Source organism: Aquarana catesbeiana, linkage group LG01 (genome assembly GCF_042186555.1).
Source record: "Aquarana catesbeiana isolate 2022-GZ linkage group LG01, ASM4218655v1, whole genome shotgun sequence".
Classification (NCBI taxonomy): Eukaryota; Metazoa; Chordata; class Amphibia; order Anura; family Ranidae; genus Aquarana; species Aquarana catesbeiana.
The window spans coordinates 244,936,949-244,957,393 of record NC_133324.1 but is presented as its reverse complement, the minus strand read 5'-3'; the positions used below and the strand labels follow the sequence as shown (position 1 = coordinate 244,957,393).

The 20,445-nt window shown below is 42.5% G+C and overlaps 1 protein-coding gene across 10 annotated transcripts in view; it reads right to left on the bottom strand.

Moving 5' to 3' along the window:
* PITPNM2 (phosphatidylinositol transfer protein membrane associated 2) overlaps nucleotides 1-20,445 on the bottom strand; it is a 466,805-nt gene that overhangs the window by 254,002 nt on the left and 192,358 nt on the right. For all 10 annotated transcript variants that reach the window (XM_073627322.1, XM_073627313.1, XM_073627375.1 and 7 more), the window contains one exon: nucleotides 12,208-12,384. In XM_073627322.1, the coding sequence (XP_073483423.1) occupies nucleotides 12,208-12,285 (78 nt within the window). In that variant the 5' untranslated portion in view covers nucleotides 12,286-12,384. The remainder of the gene's footprint in view (nucleotides 1-12,207; nucleotides 12,385-20,445) is intronic.

The window sequence follows — 20,445 nt, the reverse complement described above, 5'->3', positions numbered from 1 at the left end:
CAAATCTTTACTTGTTTTTTGCCATTATAGTTTCTGTGGAATGTTGAGGACGAAATCCAGACTGAAGGGGATCAAGAAGGCTATTATCAGCAAGATGGACGCTCAGTCGGTTGTAGACTAGTCGTTCAAGGAGTTTGGATAAAAAAGGGGAGCAAGGAGATGGGGCGTAGGTTGTTAAGATTGGATGGGTCCAGTAAGGGCTTTTTAAGTATGGGGCGGACAAGTACATGTTTTAAGGAATTGGGGAAGATGCCAGAAGAGAGGGAGAGATTGAAGATGTGGGTTAGACGGTGTAGACTAGAGCTAGAGGGTGACTGTAGCATTTGTGAGGGAACAGGATCCAGAGGGCAGGTGGTAATTGGACGTTAGCAAGTAATTTAGCAACCTCTTCTATAGAGGTGGGGTTGAAAGAGGGAAGTAATGATGTGTAAGGCATGGAGGATGTCTGAACAGTAGAGATCTCCTCGCGAATTGTATCAATCTTCTGTTTGAAGTGATTGGCGATCTCCTGAGCAGTGAGTGAGTTAGTGGGTGGAGACAGTGGAGGGCGAAGTAGAGAGTTGAAGGTAGAGAAGAGTTGACGGGGACAGGATAAGTTTTTAATGAGGGTGATGAAATAGGTCTGTTTGGCAGTAAGGAGGCTGGAATTGTATTTTTGGAGGGCAGATTTATACTGGCTGAAATCTTTCTGGTACTTGGTCTTATGCCACAGGCGCTCGATAGCACAGCTGTGTTTTTTCAGACATCTAGTGTGATCTGTTTGCCAGGGTTGAAGGGGGCGGGCCTGACTGTGTGTAGTGAGGGGGGCCAATGTGTCCAGTGAGGCTAGAAGTGAAGTGTTGTGAACAGAAGTGGCTAGGTCGTTGCAGGACAGAGGTGCAATTTTGTCAAAGAGGTGGTCAGTAGCAGAGTAGAGAAGAGAAGGGTTGAGATGGCGAAGGTTTCTACGGGTAACCGTTAGGTGTATGGAGGGTGAAGAGGCAGAGGTGAGGGAGAGAGTGAAGTTAATAAGGTAGTGATCAGAGAGAGGATAAGGATAGTTGGAGAGATTGCATGGAGTGCATAGGTGGGAATAGACGAGGTCAAGCGTGTTGCCTTCAGAGTAGGAGCATGTATCCATTGCTTCAGGTCAAAGGAGGAGGTTAGACTGAGAAGTTTAGAAGTTGCAGGAATGTTAGTATTAGTAGGGATGTTGAAGTCCCCAAGAATAATTGTGGGGATTTCAGAAGAGAGAAAGTAGGGTAGCCAGGCAGAGAAGTCATCAAGAAAGGATGATACTGGACCAGGGGGGTGGTAAATCACAGCTATCCTTAGGGCCCTTTCACACTGGGGCGGGGGCGTCGGCGGTAAAAGCCGCTATTGTAAGCGGCGATTTACCGTCCGTATTCGGCCGCTAGCGGAGCGGTTTTACCCCCCCGCTAGCAGACGAGAAAGGGTTAAAAACCACCGCAAAGCGCCTCTGCAGAGGCGCTTTGCCGGCGGTACAGCCGCGCTGTCCCATTGATTTCAATGGGCAGGAGCGGTATACACTCCGCTCCTTCACCGCTCCGAAGATGCTCTTTCACACTGGAGACAGCAGCGGTTGTTTCGGGTCGGTTTGCAGGCACTATTATTAGCGCAATAGTGCCTGCAAACAGCCCCTGTGTGAAAGGGCCCTTAGAGAAACTGGGGAGAAGAGACGAATGCAGTGCGCCTCAAATGAAGAGAGAGACAGAGAGTGAGGTGGGTGAAGTACTTGAAAGGTGCTATGTGGGTCTAAAATGATTCCAACACCCCCTCCTTTGCGTCCACTGGGTCTGGGGGAGTGAGTCCAAAGAAGACCACCGTGGGATAGAGCAGCAGAAGACACAGTGTCTGATTCGTGAGCCAGGTTTCGGTAATGGCAAGTAGATTAAATGAGTTAGTTGGTGTTAGTGGGAAGATCAGGGGCTCATAGTTGGTGTTAGTGGGAAGAATAGTGCCTGCTGTTGATGTCAGTGGCAGGAATTATGCTTGTTAATGTCAGTGGGAGAGACTGTGCCCCAAGGGCCGGATAAAAACAAGCAAAAGGCCAAATGCGGCCCCCGGGCTGCAGTTTGGAGACCACTGATCTATAGTGATAACTTGCATGTATATAGGCACCTAAAGCCAGCCACAAAATTTTAAGGAGCCTATAGTTTCTTCATTTTTAAACTACCCCTTGAGAATGTAGAATTTACAGATGCAATTAAAGAAAAGCTAAGCACTGTACTTGTATACCAATTCCTCGTAAAAAAGCTGCTGGATAGTATATGGTCACAAACACCCCCACCCCCTTTACTGCCTCAAGATCTATTTCTGGGAAGGATCACGACTCTCAATATGTGTGCTATGGCTAACTCTTCCCATCCTCCTCCTCACCACTGCCAGAGTCACAAACTCCAGGCTTCACTCTCACTTTAGAACCAGTGTTCTTCATCTGTTACCTTGGAAACATGACTGTATCAGCAATCAGAACTGGGTTTAGCTTAGGACAATACTTGCCGCACACCCTGCACATCGGTTTGCGCTGCGCAGGCTGATGTCACCGGTAACCATGGAGCCTGCAGCAGAGACCCACTCTTGCCCTTTCCACTGTAATGTGCATCCTTCATGCATGATGCAAGATGATTTTAATCTAATTAATGCTGTGAGATGATGTACGGTATTCTATGTCCGTAATCATCACTGAATTGTTACAGCAACCAATTAGGCACAATGGGTGACACAAAGTTTACTAAACAAAGAAGGAAACAAACAAAAAAAAAACACTGGACAGTGGTCGTAAGGATCAAATAGCCTCATCAGGTACAAATGTCCCTTGAATACTGGATCCATCTAGAACATATTGACAAGGAACTTTACATTAAGATTCACTGCATACATTTCACTTTAACATAATTAAATACCAGCATTGCTAATGCCATTTTCTGGTCCACATATTCCCTGAGTTCCCTGTGTAATTGTATTCTGCCATATTTAATTATCCATAGAGAGCTTTCTTCTATTTTCAGTGAGCCCCCACTGCTTCTGAAATCCTGTGAGATGTTGGTGAGGACAACTATTGACATCACATGACCATTATATACGAATACCGTGGGCACTGGTTTGTTTTATCAGTTCAGCACACAGCAGCAGGTAGTAATCGCAGCGGAGGCATGGTGCCTTATGCTCTTATAACGCAAGGCACCGTTTCACACTTTTTTAACCTAAACTTTAATGGAATGTCAAAGTGACATTTCATTAATTTCTAGGCATTGCAGCTCATCTGCCATGCATAGAAACACTGGGCCACTGTGGAGAGGTGCAGAAAAAGGCAGAACTGTTGCACCGCAATGTGAACAGTGCACAGAGAAAACCACTGTTTTTTCTGTGCCCGTGTGGATGCTGCCTTTTTCTTAAATATAAAAAAAAAAAAATAGAAGCTCTCTGTGCTAGTGTGAACAGCCTTAACCACTTAAGCCCCGGACCATTTGGCTGGCAAAAGACCAGAGCATTTTTTGCAATTCGGCACTACGACGATTTAACTGACAATTGCGCGGTCGTGCAACGTGGCTCCCAAACAAAATTGACGTCCTTTTTTCCCACAAATAGAGCTTTCTTTTGGTAGTATTTGATCACCTCTGCGGTTTTTATTTTTTTGCGCTATAAACAAAAAAATTGCGACAATTGTGAAAAAAATGCATTATTTTTTACTTTTTGCTATAATAAATATCCCCAAAAAAATACATAAAAAAAACATTTTTTTCCCTCCCCTCCCCTCAGTTTAGGCCGATACGCACTCTTCTACATATTTTTGGTAAAAAAAAAAAAAAAAAAAAAAAAAAATCGCAATAAGCGTTTGATTGCTTTGCACAAAAGTTATAGCGTCTACAAAATAGGGGATAGTGTCGCATTCGCAGTCACGATAAAAATCGATGATCGCCGCCATTACTAGTAAAAAAAAAAAATATTAATAAAAATGCCATTTTTATTAATAATTTTTTTTTTTTTACTAGTAATGGCGGCGATCAGCGATTTTTATCGTGACTGCGACATTATGGCGGACAGATCGGACACTTCTGGCTCTATTTTGGGACCATTCACATTTATACAGCGATCAGTGCGATTAAAAATGCATGGATTACTGTGTAAATGTGACTGGCAGTGAAGGGGTTAACCGTTAGGGGGCGCTGTAGGGGTTAAGCGTGTCCTAGGGAGTGATTCTAACTGTGGGGGGGGGGCTAGGCGTGACACGGCACTGATCATCGCTCCCGATTACAGGGAGCTGTGATCAGTGTCCTGTCACTAGGCAGAATGGGGAAATGCTGATGTAAACAAGCATTTCCCCGTTCTTCCTCTCCATGAGACGATCGCGGGTATCCCAGCAGACATCAAGTCCGCGGGTCCCGCGATCACACTCACGGAGGTCGCGGTGGTCGCGCGCCCGCAAACAGCTTCTTAAAAGGGCAACGTACAGGTACGTTACTCTGCCTGTACGTGCCCTTCTGCCGACGTATATCGGCGTGAGCTGGTCGGCAAGTGGTTAATCCACTGTGATTTTAAGAGCGGCAGACTTAAAGTGTTACTAATCCCACAACCAGGGTGGATAAAAATCAAAAAAACTGACTTTTTTGATTTTTATCAAATCTATTTTAATAAAATGCTTTTGGAGTGAAAATCTATCTAAATATAGTGTTCTATTCAAGATACATTAATAATTTAGTTAATTCAGAATGAAATTCAGATTAGTAATGTAGCAAGAGGCTGTATATTTTGCAATATTTACATTTTTGGTAAACTCATTGAATCCACGCTGGGATAACATGCACTGCATTGATGCATTCATACAATGTCACAGTAACCATGAGATAAAACAAAGTTCGGGAATATTCCTTTAACCCATTGTTTTGCAAATCTATGTACACTTCAAACTGTATGATTGAATTGGTTCTGATATCGCTGTTTTACTAACCCGACAGCTAATTATTCTAAATAGGAAACCTTAATTTTTTTCCATCCTAAAGATTCTAACTACCAGCAAGAATGAGTCTTTACGTTTAAAGAGCACCTGTCATTTCAGGTACATCATGGCAGCGCCTGTTAGTGGGCATCCGCTTACCTACTGCCGCCACATCCCTCACCATGTTGTGTCACTGCCACATCACCAGACGTCCTATTAAAGTGAATGGGACTGTCAGTGAGTCAACAGCAGGTCTAGGGAGGAGGAGCCGCTGCGGGACAGAAATTAATGTTGCTCTTTAAAAATTATGATTTAAATTGAGATGATTTAAATCATGATTTCAATCGTGATTTAAATCCACTTCATTTAAATCAAATCCACCCTGCCCACAGCAGTAAAATCTGTCTGTATATGCAGTAAAGCATGCTTGTTATACTCACTGTGGAACCTAAGGGGTTATTCCTCTGCATTTTTGTAAAAATACTTTTTGATCCTGTATCCTTTAATCCTTTCCTTCTTGCAGAGGCCCCAATATATCTTCTGATAGTATATAGAGGCTAGGGGACAAGCTGCACATGCTCAGTTTGGTGTGTATTACTAGAGAGTTTTTGTTTTCTTGGGAGAGTGCATGCAATCAGCACAGGGCCAATCAGCACTGTCCAGATAGAGGGTTAGGGGTCCTGCATTCTCATAGGACAATCAGGGGAGAATGAAAACTCCTCCTACAAGCTTTAACCAGACAATGATAGATAGTCACAAGACTGCTATATACTGCTGATGAGAAAAGGTATTTAGCAGTTTATTTTTACTAAAACTATTGCATTTCCATGTTCTGTGTACTGTGGGAGATACAGTGATTGCAAGGTCCTGGGTTTAGTAACACTTTATCTCTCATTTTGTCCTCTTCCAACTCCGTGCTCTTTCTTGCCACTTCCATCCTTCCACATTTGACATCCTCCTTCTTCAACCACTGGGTAGCCACTGATGATGTAAACCCCGCATATGTGAAATGGAATGACATTATTTCAACATGTTGTTCATATTTTTCAGTATCTAACAGTAGAGAGGGTACACACAAAAAAGGAGAAGTTTCTTTTTTAAACAACTGTTTCTATTTTAAAAATGTCTGTGGTTTAAAAGCAGAACTAAAGGCAGCATACAAAAACTTACCAGAAGCCAGGCCTTTTATCGCAGAAAAGAAATGCAATGTTTCTTGCAATAAAAACACCTATCTGCCTGCTCACAGTTTACTATGGCATGTAAACTGCAGCTTGGTTTACATCACTGGCATGGTCCCTGTGTGCTGGGGTGATGGACTCCTGGAACTCCAGGCACTGTATCATCCTGTACCGGCCAATAAAGATGCCCAAAGATTGGCACCTGGAAGGAGCCAGGGAGAAAATGCCAAAACCTGAGAGGGACCCCTCATGGACTTTAGACCATTAGTGAGAAAGCAAGTATGATTACTTTAGTCATTTAGACTTGCAATTGAGGATTGAGAATGTTAATTTTTTGGTTCCCCACTGCACACTGTAGTTCCTGCAGCCAGCTCCTACATAACTACATGACACAGAACTGGCGGCCGGAGTATCAAAACCTGTTTTCAATAATAGCTCTTAGGTTTGAAGCTCCAAAACTCTCCACATCCAAGTACAGAGTTCTTCACCCAAGCAGGAAATTACATTTCTAGGGGCATTTCAAACACAGTGTATAGGATGCTTCCAGGTTGCCACATTGCATGGAACTTTACATTAAATAACAGTGCTGTAGTTTGAAAAAGAAAGGTATATTTTTAATAACATTAAATTACAGTGTGGCTTGTGAAGCAATTGTATATGTTATATTATTTACTATATTTTTTTCCTGGAGTTACCCTTTAAGGCTATGTAATCATTGAGGCAGCCATATTTGATCATTACATAAACAGGCTGAGATTCCCGACAGGTATTGCACTCTATTATTCCCTTCTGTCAGTGCAAGCATATCTGTGTAGACTGAGTAAAAACATCATACAGTAAATTCTAAGTGTTTATACTTGTACACCACGGCAACTGTTCCATAGTGATCCTGGCTGAACTTCTTAGGCCAACCTTTCTTAATCAGGGTTTGGTGGAACCAAAGAGTTTTGCATAGCGATCTGCATTCCCCAGGAAAAGGGGTACCCGAACCAGAGGTCAGAATGTGCCCAACTGATGACTATCAGGGAAATGGAGATGCTAGGAGATCTCTGGGTAAGAGTCTGCAGATCAGTCACATAACTGTAAAGTAAGGTATTGAGAACAGGGGCAATGAAACCATTTCCAGTACTAAGCTGGCGAAAAAAGTCAACCGATGCCAAAGACTAGTTCTTTATGGAGATGAGACAGCCTGGTGATCTTTGACCCTGATATGGGGAGGAAGGGCATATTAAACCTAAGACCCAAGTCTAATAGTTGTAGGCCAGGGAGACCAGTGTAAAAAAAAAAAAGTGTGTGTGTGTGTGTGTGTGTGTGTGTGTGTGTGTGGGGGGGGGTCCATGTAATGGACCTAACCTCCACACTTAGTGAACAGTAGAGTTCTCATGACCTTTACTGGAAAAGCTGGGCACTGGGTGTCCCAAAGGAGTCCACCAGCAGACCTGAGGCAAACAAAGGGTGCCAATGACAGTGTGTTCATGAACATAAGGTCAGTGACACACAAAATCTTGTACTGAACAGAAATATGAATGATAATGATGTCAGGATTAGACTCAAAAATCCCAAACAGTACAAAATTGGGGAAGAAGCCCAAGAAGGGTTCAGCATTAAATGTAGGAAAAGTGAAAGCAAAAGTATTTGGGGCTATAGTTCAAAGATTTGAATCAGGGGCTGTGTGTTCATTGTATTCCCCAAGGGGATTCCCAAAGAGAAGCTTTGCTTCGAAGAGCATGTTCAAAAGGCCCCATTCACAAGGGTGGTCTGCCGACCAAGCTTTAGGCCATAAAATACCCATATAAACAGAATGTAAGGACATCCTAAAGATCTGCAGAATGATACCCTTTATAAAGTCTACATAGAAGAGCAGTGCCGAGGCCAAGAGTTACATAGTTAGTCTGGTTGAAAAAAAAGACACACGTCCATCCAGTTCAACTGACAAAGGAAAAAAAATAAATAAAAACAACACACGCACTAATCGAAAACCTCCATATACACAATCCTATATCCACAGTTGATCCAGAGAAGGCAAAAAAAAAAAAAAAACAATAAAGGATGATCCAGTTTGCTCCAGTGGGGGAAAAAAATCCTTCCTGATCCCCCCCATCTATTTTTCCTATAAATATTAGTAGTAAATATTAGTTATATTTTGTTTATTTAGGATTTAGAATTGGTGACAGCCTTTGGAATAGTTTAGACAAAGTGGCAGACAATTCTGCTTTAGTCAGACAGCCCACATATTGCAGATCTGTGAGGGAACCTAGTTTAGGGGGCTGAAATGGTGTCGGTGAACAAGGAAACAGCTATTAACCTCAGAGGCACTTGGGAGTTTCCTTAGGGCCCAGAGTAAAATCCCTGCTGCTGGTCGTTTGTGCTCCCGGCTCCGGAGCACCTGTAACCCACCACTGCTAAGTGAGGATCTTTCCCTGCGGAGTACTCATGCATGTCTGGTATGAAGGAATTGCAGTAACCCAGGTGCTAACAGAGTTCGTGTGGCTGTGTCTCTGAGGCATCAGCTAACTGGTGAGATGGCCAACAATCAGCTCGATTCATCAGAATTGGTGGCTGGAAGTGCGCAGTTAGAGTCTTATGAGCACTACATCACTATCCAGATAGGAACTTCCAGTAGTGCAGTGGCAGCAAAGATCAGATAAGGCCAGGTGAGCAAGACAATAATAAGGTAAGAACACTCAAAGTGTAGATTACCCTATAACTTGTTGCTGTGTGCACTTGCACACAGCTGTGACTCGGCTGTCCAGACTCTCCCTCCTCAATGGGTGAGGCAGCAGCAAAACGCCACTGGTTCCCACTGCTGTCAAAGTAAGGGAGACAATGAAGAGAGAGGGGGGCCGGGCCAAGGCTCCGTGTCTGAATGGACACAAGGAGCTGTGGCTCAGCTCGGGTGCCCCTATAGCAAGCTGCTTGCAGTGGGGGCACTCAACAAGAGGGAGGGGCCAGGAGTGCCGAAGAAGGACCCAAGAAGAAGAGGATCTGGGTTGCTCTGTGCAAAACCACTACACAGAGCAGGCAAGTATAACATGTTTGTTATTTTTAAAGGAGAAAAAACATGACTTCCCTCGTCCCTTGAAGTTTTAGTCCCGTGCTGTGTCCCGATATCTCAGGGCAAAGTCTTGTTACTAATGCTGCCCAGCTCTTCCCTCTTGTTGTGTACAGATGACTCATCTGCAGACCCTGTCTTTACATGTAAATAACCGGCATTGATATATAAATTGCGGCGGTATTAATATGTAAATAGCTGCAGACCGGTGGCATTGATATGTAAATAGAGACAGCATTCATGTGTATATCATGCCCCCCTGGGGTCATATCCACCATCACTTCTGGAGAATGTTGCCCACTAGGGAGGGAAAGGGGCATGCTAGAAAGTCCTGCCTACAACTGTGGTAATTTAAACCTAACATCAACCTGTTCTGCAAAGGTAAGCAAATTGGAGTGGAACCCTTTTTCAAAATAACATGCTGCTACAGCACCATGAATTTTGGTGGATGTGAATACGCACATCTCAGCAGATGTGTGAGGATGTCATTAACAATTAATGGCACTGCTGTGTATCTGCTAAAGGGCAGCCCATTTCTGTGGTGTCAGGAAAGTGATTTTGCATGTGTTCCCGACACAAAGAAATCTGAATACGGGCTAAATGCCTCAGTTACATTGGTAGTCAGTGTAAATGTTCTCATTACATTGTGGCTTGATGTTCAATCCTTTCATTCACACTAGTGGCCAGTGAAGCCCTTACATTGGTGGTCAGTGTAAATTCTTCATTACATTGGTGAGCACTGTACATTTCCCTTTACATTAGTGGTAAGTGCAAAATTGCCCTTATACTGGTGGTCCCTTGTAAATCCCCCTTTACATTGGTGGTCAGTGTAAATCCCCCCTAACATTGGTGGTCGGTGTAGAAGGGTCACCTTACATTGGTGGTCAGTACAAATCTCCTTGACAGTGATTGTCAGTGTAAATCCCCCTTTACATGGAAGTCATTGTATATTCCCCTTACACTGGTGGTTAGCGTAAATGCTCCTATTACATTGATGTCAGTGTAGAAATCCCTCTTTATATTGGTGGGTGCCGTAAAATACCCCGTTACATTGTGGTCAGTGCAAATTCCCCCTCACATTGGTGGTCAGTATAAAACCCCCCTTACATTGGTGGTCATTGTAAATTTCCCATTACATTGGTGGTCAGTGTAAAATCGCCCACTATATACTTGTCAAATGCTTCAAGCAGCCACAGTGTACTGCCTCCTAAATAATCCCATCCCCCCACCACTGCCACTGATCCTATCAACCCCCCAGCTTTGCCACTGATCCTAGGAGTCCTAGGATCCCTAGGAGTTTTCTGTCTATTGATGGGTCCCCTCACCTCCCAAGTCCATGGCGTGCAGGCAGTGAGGAGATGATGTGCTGTAACCTTTAGCAACCAATTAGTGAGCAGTAATGATGTGCACTAACCTCTTGCAACCAATCATAGGAGGTTATTTATGAAAGGCAAATCCACTTTGCACTACAAGTGCACTGCAAGTGCACTTGAAAGTACACTTGGAAGTGCAGTCGCTTTAAATCTGAGGGGTAGATCTGAAATGAGGGGAAGCTCTTCTGATTTTATCATCCAATCATGTGCAAGCTAAAATGCTGTTTTTACTCTCCTTGCATTTCCCCTTCGGATCTACAGGGACTGCACTTCCAAGTGCACTTCCAGTGCACTTGTAGTGCAAAGTGGATTTGCAAAGTGGATTTGGTAAATAACCCCCATTGAATGGTAAGGATATGCTGCAACCTCTAGAAACCAATCAGTGAGCAGTAATAATGAGCAGTGACCTCTAGCAACCAGTTGGTGAGCGGTAAGGATGTCCAGTAACATCTCACAACCAATCAGTGAGCAGTATTGATGTACAATGATCTCTAGCAACCAATCAACAAGCAGAAGTCACGTGCTGTAACCTCTAGAAAATAATCAGTGAGCCATAATGTGTGCTGTAACCTTTAGCAGACAGTCAGTGAGCAGCAATGATGCACTGTAACCTCTGTCAACCAATTGCAATCACTGCCTAATCTGATTCAGTAAACTAATTTTAAGTCTAGCTGCTATTTATTGTATGTCTCTGAGCAGGTGGAGAGCGAAATTGTATGGAGGGTGGGCCCCAAGAAAATTTTTGCCCAGGGTCCAATCAATATTAAAAAGACAGCCCTGCCTGAAGCAAGCATTACAAGCCAGTGCCACTGTTGTGGGGTCCAGTTACAGTTCCAAAGATATACATTGAGGGTAACATCTTGACAGAAGTGTCAGTCAAAGCACAAAAGCTGGTGAAAATTAGAAGAAATATTTTTCCCAAGTGGAGAAGAAGTCCATCACCTAAACACACTAGCAAAAAACAACTGTAGCCTCATGGAGTGGGTGGGGTTGAGTACAAATTAAGGGCAGTTCTCAGCAAAGCTTTTGACAGTGTCAAATCACCTGAAGGTAGTGGACATATAACCCACTGTCTAAGAAGCTATCCCTGTATCCTGTACCATAATATTAGGATATTATTCAAATATACTATATGGCTTTAATCATGTATTTTAAGGGACTACATAGAACATTTCTGCCAACCAAAATTCTTACTTTATTTTCAACTCTGGAGTGCAGAAATTACAAGTGGAAGCTGATTGTCATAACCTATCCAATTTTATGGTATCACACTTTCATATATAGGCTCAAAGTGTCATACACTATAAGGTGATTGCTTCTATGGATCATTTTCCCCAATGATTAGTGCTAATAATATTAAGTTACATGACATGTTCGGGTAATATGCTCATGGGCTAGTACTACCTTTTCTTGTAATACACAATAAAAATTTGGACTTTATATTTTGTAAATTTACCCAGCATAAGCTACAGCAAACAAGCATAAAAATGCTTACTTAAACCTTAGATTGTCGAACCCTACTGATTACTGCATTTGTACTGTGCTGCATTTGAAAAAAAAAAAAACTGCACAAAAAACTCTTTTAAACAATGGGGGCATCTGTATTACAGAACAAATGTCCTCTTAGAAGAGATGAGCATGCTATATAAAATATAAAGTTAATACCTGGATCATGTAGAGCTGTGCAATCCGGTATTCTTCCACTGTCATGGGAAGTGGGATGCGATATTCCTTAATCAACATCTTGAAGAAATCTCTGACCCTCCAAAGCTGTCAGAATCAGTCACCCAAGGAACTCCTACACGTTTTTAAATGATTGCCAGGGAAGTCATTTGGGGAAACCTGAAACAACAAGACAAGCATATGACAAAGTTATTTTTCCATACGTCTTATGGAGGGAACGTATCACCCCTCTTCATGTTCCACGCAAGAAAAACAAGTAAACCATGAGTGACAGCATTAACCTTTTCAGTGCGGCAACCACAGTCTGTCACATGTTGGAGCTACAGGCACCTGACAGCAAGTCAACACACAATGATCACTGCTGATAGTGTGTAAATATAAAGATAAAACTAAAATAATTGTTTATAGGACTGGTGAAATACAATGCAATATGTATGTATCAACTGGATTGCTTGTTTACAAAAAAAAAGAAAAAAACACTTGCACCACAATAACAGCCTGTAAGATGCATGCCTGTAAACATGGTGATCTCTCAGTGGGGCACGGTGGTTAATGACATCAGTGCTGGCCACCCAACTCAATACTCAGCAGAATGGATCTGCCCCAGAACAGCAAAAAGTCATTATCATCAGGTGACTGTGTTGCATCATAGCAGGCTAATTTTAAAGAGAATTGCAAGGTACTTAGTGACTCTACTGCATTTTAAACTCCAAAACTTATATACGCAAGGGCAAGAGCTTATAAAAATAATTTTTTTATTTGAGATCCCAGAATTCAAGTTTAAGAGGGCTCCTACTTACTAACAAAATACAGAAGCTTGGTATAAGAAAAAATGAGAAACCTTCAAAACCTTACAACATTAAAGAGACCATCTTGCCCATTCCGGGCATTTTAACATAGAAACATAGAACATTGATGGCAAAAAAAAGACCAAATGGTCCATCGAGTCTTTAAAGCCTATTCCACCTGCCAACCTTATACTCCCCCCTCACTCCTCCTCCCCATCTTAGTCACCACAAAATACCCAGTAACGGCAGAAATTATGTCACCCCCTAAGTATTGTGACTGTCCATTAAGTTTGAGTATTGCATCATAGAATACATGTATTCCCCCCATACCTGAAATCTTGGGCAGCCACAGAAGGATCAATGGGGAGAGCACTGTGAAGGTGCTCAGAGGTGGATAAACATAACCTGTCACTTTGTTCTCAATGAGCAAATCGATAACCTTGAGAGTTGGTCTCAGTAGAAGGAAAACAACAGAGTACAGATTGGTTGCTCCTTCACCATAGCAAAATGCAAATCCCCAAAGCCCCAGTGGCCAGTGCCATGTTTCTTGGTCCACCAAGCAGCTCAGAAACACTTTAAAGCAGATCTTTACTCAAAAAAATTTGCCCCCTTGTATTCCTCCCTACCTCCACAATGTAAAAAGGCAACTTTTTTGTGTTCTTGTCAATAATTTTCTTTTACTTTTCCAACCCATGCCTCCATTTCTTGCTTTTTGGGATACTACAGCCGATCAGCGCTGGATTTGCTTAGCATGTAAATGTCAGTGTATAAAGGCTTAGATTATTTAAAGAGGAACTGCAGTCAGCTCACATAATTTGTAATAAAAACATCTTTGCCATTCTGAAGCTTCCCTCTAACCACTTTGCATATTTTATTATTATTTTATATATACTGTGATTCTGTACTTGCCAAATATGCTGCAGAAATCTCTCTCCACCAAGTCTGGCTGCAGCCATTTTAACTGTGGGCAGCTGAAGCTGCTGCCTGTTCACTTCCTGGATTTTCACAGAGGCACACCTCCAGCTCTGTAGCCCTGCCACTTTCATTGGCCCTCATGTGACTTATCCCCCCTCCCTTCTTAGCAAACTCTCACGAGAGAGAGAGAGAGAGAGAGCTGTACATGATGTCATAAGCCTAGGCGAATGACTAGACAAGAAACAGGAAGCGGGCTGCATAAGGTATTTACTGGCAGAAAAAAAAAGTTTTACTATCCAAAGTTAAAACAACAAGTGCAGAAGATTTAAGAGATAGAAAGTTGAAAACATGACTGAAGGTCCGCTTTAGTTTGAAAGGTGAAAACCATTGGGGCAACAACTATCACAAGAAGGGTTACTTATAACACATTTATGCTTGAAATCATTAAAATAGCTCAATGCTTTCAGTTCCAGGATTTATGACCCCCTTGCCCCAGTCTATTACAATTTTCATCTCTTGGCAACAGACTCCCTGGCACTACTGAAACACTTATACAGTAATTATACTACTTGTCAAAGAATTGGTCATTTTGTTTAGTGTTGCATGGCAGACAGGTCAGTGATTTCATTGTTCCTTACTGCCTTTAAGTACAGTGCATCCGGAAAGTATTCACAGTGCGTCACTTTTTCCATATTTTGTTATGGTTACAGCCTTATTCCAAAATGTATTAAATTCATTATTTTCCTCAAAATTCTACAAACACTCTACAGGGGGGCCCTCCGAGGATTTCCGACCTACTACCTTTTCTAGGTGGGTTAAACTGTGACTGGTTATTATTTGATTTTGTATTAATCTTTGTTTTCTTTTTCATCCACTCTTCTCGCTTCCTCTCTTCTACTGGTATCTCCTTCCTTTTCTTCCCTCTCACCTACTACATTGTGGGCGCCCCCTGCCTCCGGAGTCCGGTCTCCGCCTGTGGAACCATCCCCCTCAATTGGTACGTAACCTTCCTGGGGAATCAATTGTTCATCCTCCTACGCATCCAGAGCCACTTCAGTCGATTCGGTAAGCTAATGTTTCCATCTTTTACCCACCCACCATGATTGACATAATATCACTAAATGTGAAAGGCCTCAACTCCAACACTAAAAGAAGCCTAGCTCTACGGGAATTCAAAAGATCTAAAGAACTGCTGCCCGTTGCTTGGTGGCCTTAAAATGGAAGCAGAGAGAGCCACCCTCGCTATCGGAGCTACACTCCAGGGTCAGAGATGTTAAGAGAATGGAGTACCTGACAGCCTCCTTGAATGACAATCTTGAGAAGCACAATCGGATATGGGAGCTTTGGGTCCTCTTCGAAAATCCCATAACTTAATTACCCTTATACAGGCATGGGTTTTCGGGTTCCTTCTGCTTCTGGGGGGTCGTGGACTTCGGGGGCAGGGCACTGTACCATTATTCCCACCATGCTCCACTACTTATTTCCCATCTCTACTCACCTCAGCTTACTCTTCCATCTTCCTCTATTCCCATTTCTTCTCTTTCTCTTATTTTCCTACTCTCTTTTAACCTACTTAACTTTGTTTAGTTATACGAGGTATACAAGCAGTAATATTTGAATACTGGTACGCTATGGCAGCTTCTTAGCGGTTACTTGACTAACTGTCACACAAAGCCTTGCTTCTTTTATCAAGAGCAGTTTGTCTGGATTTTACTTTGGAAGTACCAATTAAGTCTTAAACTGTACTACCTTGTATTTTATGTTGTCATTTTTTGTTTTATTTGGAAAAACTCAATAAAAATGGTCAATTTAAAAAAAAAAAAAAAATTCTACAAACAGTACCCCATAATGACAACGTGAAAGGAATTTGTTTGAAATCTTTGCAAAGTCCACTCCACACCCTTCTGTTGACATCTGGTGAAAAACTTCTGCTTGTAAAGCAGAGCTATTCTCAAACACACTCGCTTCAGGCTCCAAGCTATCTCTAACAATGGGCAATTTGTGGTCCCTGCAAGCATGGATGTTAAGCTGGCCATTTGTGTGGATGGAGGATTTTTAAAAATTTTTTTAAATACTACCCATCTATGGCTAGCTTAAAGCGGAGGTTCACACAAAAATTGAACCTCTGCTTTTTGTAACCCTGCCCCCCCCCCCTCAGGGGGGAGGGGGGTGCAGATACCGGTCTAATACAGGTATTTGCACCCACTTCTGGGCATAGACTCCCACGGGAGTCTACGCCACTTCCCGTCCCCCTGCGCTGTCTGCTGGGACACACATGGGTCCCAGAGACAGCAGGGACCGTTCTGATTGCGCAGCGCGACTCGCACATGCGCAGTAGGGAACCGGGAAGTGAAGCTGCAAGGCTTCATTTCCTGATTCCCTTACAGAAGATGGCGGCGACAGCACCCGAGAGCCGAGCGAGGGTTCGGCCTCGGGTGCCGACATCGCTGGACTCTAGTGCAGTAATTGTAGCTGCTGACCTTTATTTTTTTTTTTTCGCGGGACTCCCTCTTTAAGGTTGCAATTCAATAACTATTGATCATAGGCCCAGGTTGTACATGGATCTTCAACTTGAGGCTAAACACGGGCAGGGCTGTTAAACAGAAGTCATTTGGTAAATCAACTTCTGCTCAACTACAGTGATCATACATGGATCGAAATTTGAACAGTCTCTGCTGATGTAAGCCATGAGGCACCAAAGGAACCAACCTATAGACTTGAAAAAGGTACTCAAAGCCATGTGAAGTTAACAATACTGCTGTTACTAAATGGCTGTGCACCAAAGTCAATATGCTTGTACTTGAGTACTTGAAGGAAGTCCTGCCTTGGGCCTAGCCTACCAAAGCAATGCATGCTATGACAAAATTAAGCCCACATTGTTGGCTTGCGTTGTTAATCTCAACAGCTCATCCAAGGGGGCATGCTCTGTCCAGAAGAATATTTAACAAGATGATATATGGACATTAGAGCTTCACAATTCTGGCTAGAATGAGAATCATCATTTTTTTGCTTAGAATAAAGATCACGATTCTCATGGCGCAACATTATCTTTCACATAATACAAAATAATTGGGCTAACTTTACTGTTTAGTTTTTTTTTAATTCATTAAAGTGCATTTTTTCCAAAAATATTGCGTTTGAAAGACCGCTGCGCAAATACAGTGTGAGAGAAAATATTTCAACAGCCACCATTTTATTCTCTAGGGTCCCTGCTAAAAAATATATATAAAGGTGTGGGGGTTCTAAGTAGTTTTCTAGCAAAAAATACTGATTTTAAAGTGTTTGTTTAACCCCCCCCCCCCCCCCCCAAAAAAATACAGATCCTGGTCCCTTAAAGTAGATTAAACAGCACAGTGCTTGTGCTGTATAATCTGCCCCCCTCTAAACTGTAAAAAAAAAAACAGACTGTTCCTGCCACTTCCTGTATTCCCCTCTCTGCGCTGACCACGATAACCAGGGCTGCTGAGCCTGACCACTGTGGTCAGTTAACATCCCTCCGTCCTCTGCAGCCCCGCTCTCAGCTCTCCTCTGTCCCCCTCACCCCCTCCTCCCGGCCTGTCAGCTCTGTGTCTGTCTCCGCCCCCCTCCGCTATTTGTAAAATACAAAATGATAAATGTTCACTGCCAGCCCCTTTATTATAGCCTGATATAGCACACTGTATTAGTCTTTTTTTTAAAAAACGGGGCTTGTAAAATACCTGTTTAGCGCGATCTTCAGGCCGGTCACGTGACTCTTGGCCAGTTTCCAGGGCTACTGCAGGAGGGGCTGAGCAGCCATGTGACTTCCCCAGCTGACGTCAGAGGGAGATCTCGGCCCCTCCTGCAGAAGCCATCCTTCGGGGCTGTACAATGGCAGCAAGTCATGAAGATAGCTCTAAACAGGTATTTTACATGCCTAGTTTTTTTAAAAGACTAATACAATGTGCTATGCCAGGCTCTAATAGAGGGGTTGGCATAGACTTAAATGAATGGGTTAACAAACACTTTAACTAGTAAGCAACAAGTGTCAGAAAAATGTTGTCTTTAAGTGGTTAAACTGCCCTCATCTACAGACAGAAGTTCATTCCTTTAATCTAAACAAAATGTTACAATGCATCTCTGTCTCAGCGATGTTGTGATAAACTTGGCAGGTTGCCGTTTTTTTTTTTTTTTTTTGACAGCCGTCGGCTTGAGCAGAGAATGCTCTGCACTGAATTGAGGAATTTGCTGTGTCAAGATCGCGAGGGGGGTTGAATCGCGATCTCGATTCTTTAACGATTAATCGTGCAGCTCTAATGGACATCTATTCACCATCTTCACCATGCTACATCCGCATCCAGCATTTCTGTGTATTTCACTTCAGAGTACTAGATTTACTAATGCAATACAGTTTTCAGTAAACTAAGCAGGCTAACGCAGTGCAGAGTACCATGACTATATGCAAGAAATAGTACCCACAGCACCCAATCACATTTTTCCATTTCCTGATAGGGCTGCATGAACTAATATTCAACAGGTTCTTTAAGGTTAAGGCAAATTGCACACATTAATAGTATTACACACTGTGTGGATTCTACCCTAGAGCTACTTGTAACTGGGAAAAATATACCTATGGTTTTTCAGCTCCCTAAACTCTATACATGGACCACTGCTTAAGATTTGGTTGCTATAGAGATTTGGTAACACTGTAATACCAGTTGTACTAAATATAAAATCACTAGGGAGCAAAGGTCTGATGTGCTTTTTTGCTCAGCGTCCCAGCAAAAAATTCACATGCTGTCAATTAACCCTTGCTTGGCAGAGTGGTTCACTGCCTAGGAGAATGACATTTTATCTTAAAGAGGCAGATTTGTAACAAAATTTTAGTGGCTGATATAGAGCAGTACTAGATCATCTAGGATATCTTGAATCCATTACTCTATACCTGGCCTCTACCTTTTCTGCTTGACCAGTTCAGGTCAAACAATTCTCACTTAAAACAAATATCAATGTCAATGGAAAGTAAATAGAGAAAGGTGATGGCAAAGCCCACTCAAAAGCAAAGCAGTACCTGGATTATATTATTACTGATGGCAACACCAAAGCATTCAATATACCATATGTATACGAAGACTACATATTTTACCAGCAGATCGCGGACAGGTGACTAGTAGATCGCAGTGTGGGCTTGTTGACCCACCATTCCAGAGCATCAGAGTGCAATGCAGGGGGACTACTTGTAAAGGTGGAGCTTTAGTTGGGAGCAAGAGCCGCACCTCCTTAAGGTTGCCCAACTTTGATTTAGATGGACCTGATTAACTAATTAAAGTCAAATTCCAGCTAACGCTTTTACCACTTGCCGACCAGCTGCTGTCATTATACTGCGGCAGATCCGCACGTCTCAGTGAATCGCCGTAGCTGTATGTCGGCCCTTTAAACAGTTCTAGCAGGCACCTGCTATATGGCGGGGGACGCAATGCGCATGGACGGCGGCTGCAATGTCTGCCGGCCACATGTGATCACGGGCACAAGAGCCAGAACAGGGATGTGTGTGTGTAAACACACAAATCCCCATTCTGTCAGGAGTGAAGAGACAGAATGTCTGTTCCTACTAAGTAGGAGCAGCGATATGTCTCCTTCTCTAGTAAGTCACATCCCCATACAGTTAGAAACACCTAGAAGGGAACACATTTAACCCCTTGACCACCCCTAGTGTTAACCACTTCCCTACCAGTGTCATTTACACAGTAATCAATGCATTTTTTATAGCACTGATTGCTGTATAAATGTCAATGGGGTCCGATCTGTCCGCCGCAATGTCGCAGTCCCACTAAAAATCGTTAATCGCCGCCATTACTAGTAAATAAATAAAATGTAAATAAATAAAATCGATTCCTTATTTTGTGGACGCTATAACTTTTGCACAAACGAATCAATATACGCTTATTGCGATTTTTTTTACCAAAAATATGTAGAAGAATATATAACGGCCTAAACTGATGAAGGAATTTCTTTTTTTACAATTTTTTTGGATATTTATAATAGCAAATAGTATAAAATATTGTTTTCCCAAAATTGTTGCTCTTTTTTTGTTTATAGCGCACAAAATAAAAACAGCAGGGGTAATCAAATACCGCCAAAAGAAATCTCTATTTGTGGGAAAAAAAGGACGTTAATTTTGTTTGGGTACAGCATCGCACAACCGCGCAATTGTCAGTTAAAGCAACGCAGTGCCGTATCGCAAAAAATGGCCTGGTCATTAAGGGGGAAATTCTTCCGATCCTTAAGTGGTTTAACAGTTATAGCACCATTTTTTCTTTTAGGATAAAGGTTTTACATAAATGAATAAAAAGTAGACCATTGTAAGCATGCCTGTCAGTGGTAAATGGTTTGTCTCAACCCTCTGCCATTTTTGCTGGACAGCTTGGTATGTTAAATAAATTTAAAATATATCAGACTTACTGGCAGAAGATACATTTTTGTTTTTGTGTTTAATACTGCTATAATGTAAACTGGCCACAAACCCAGGCAACCATAGGAGAAAAATATATACTCACAA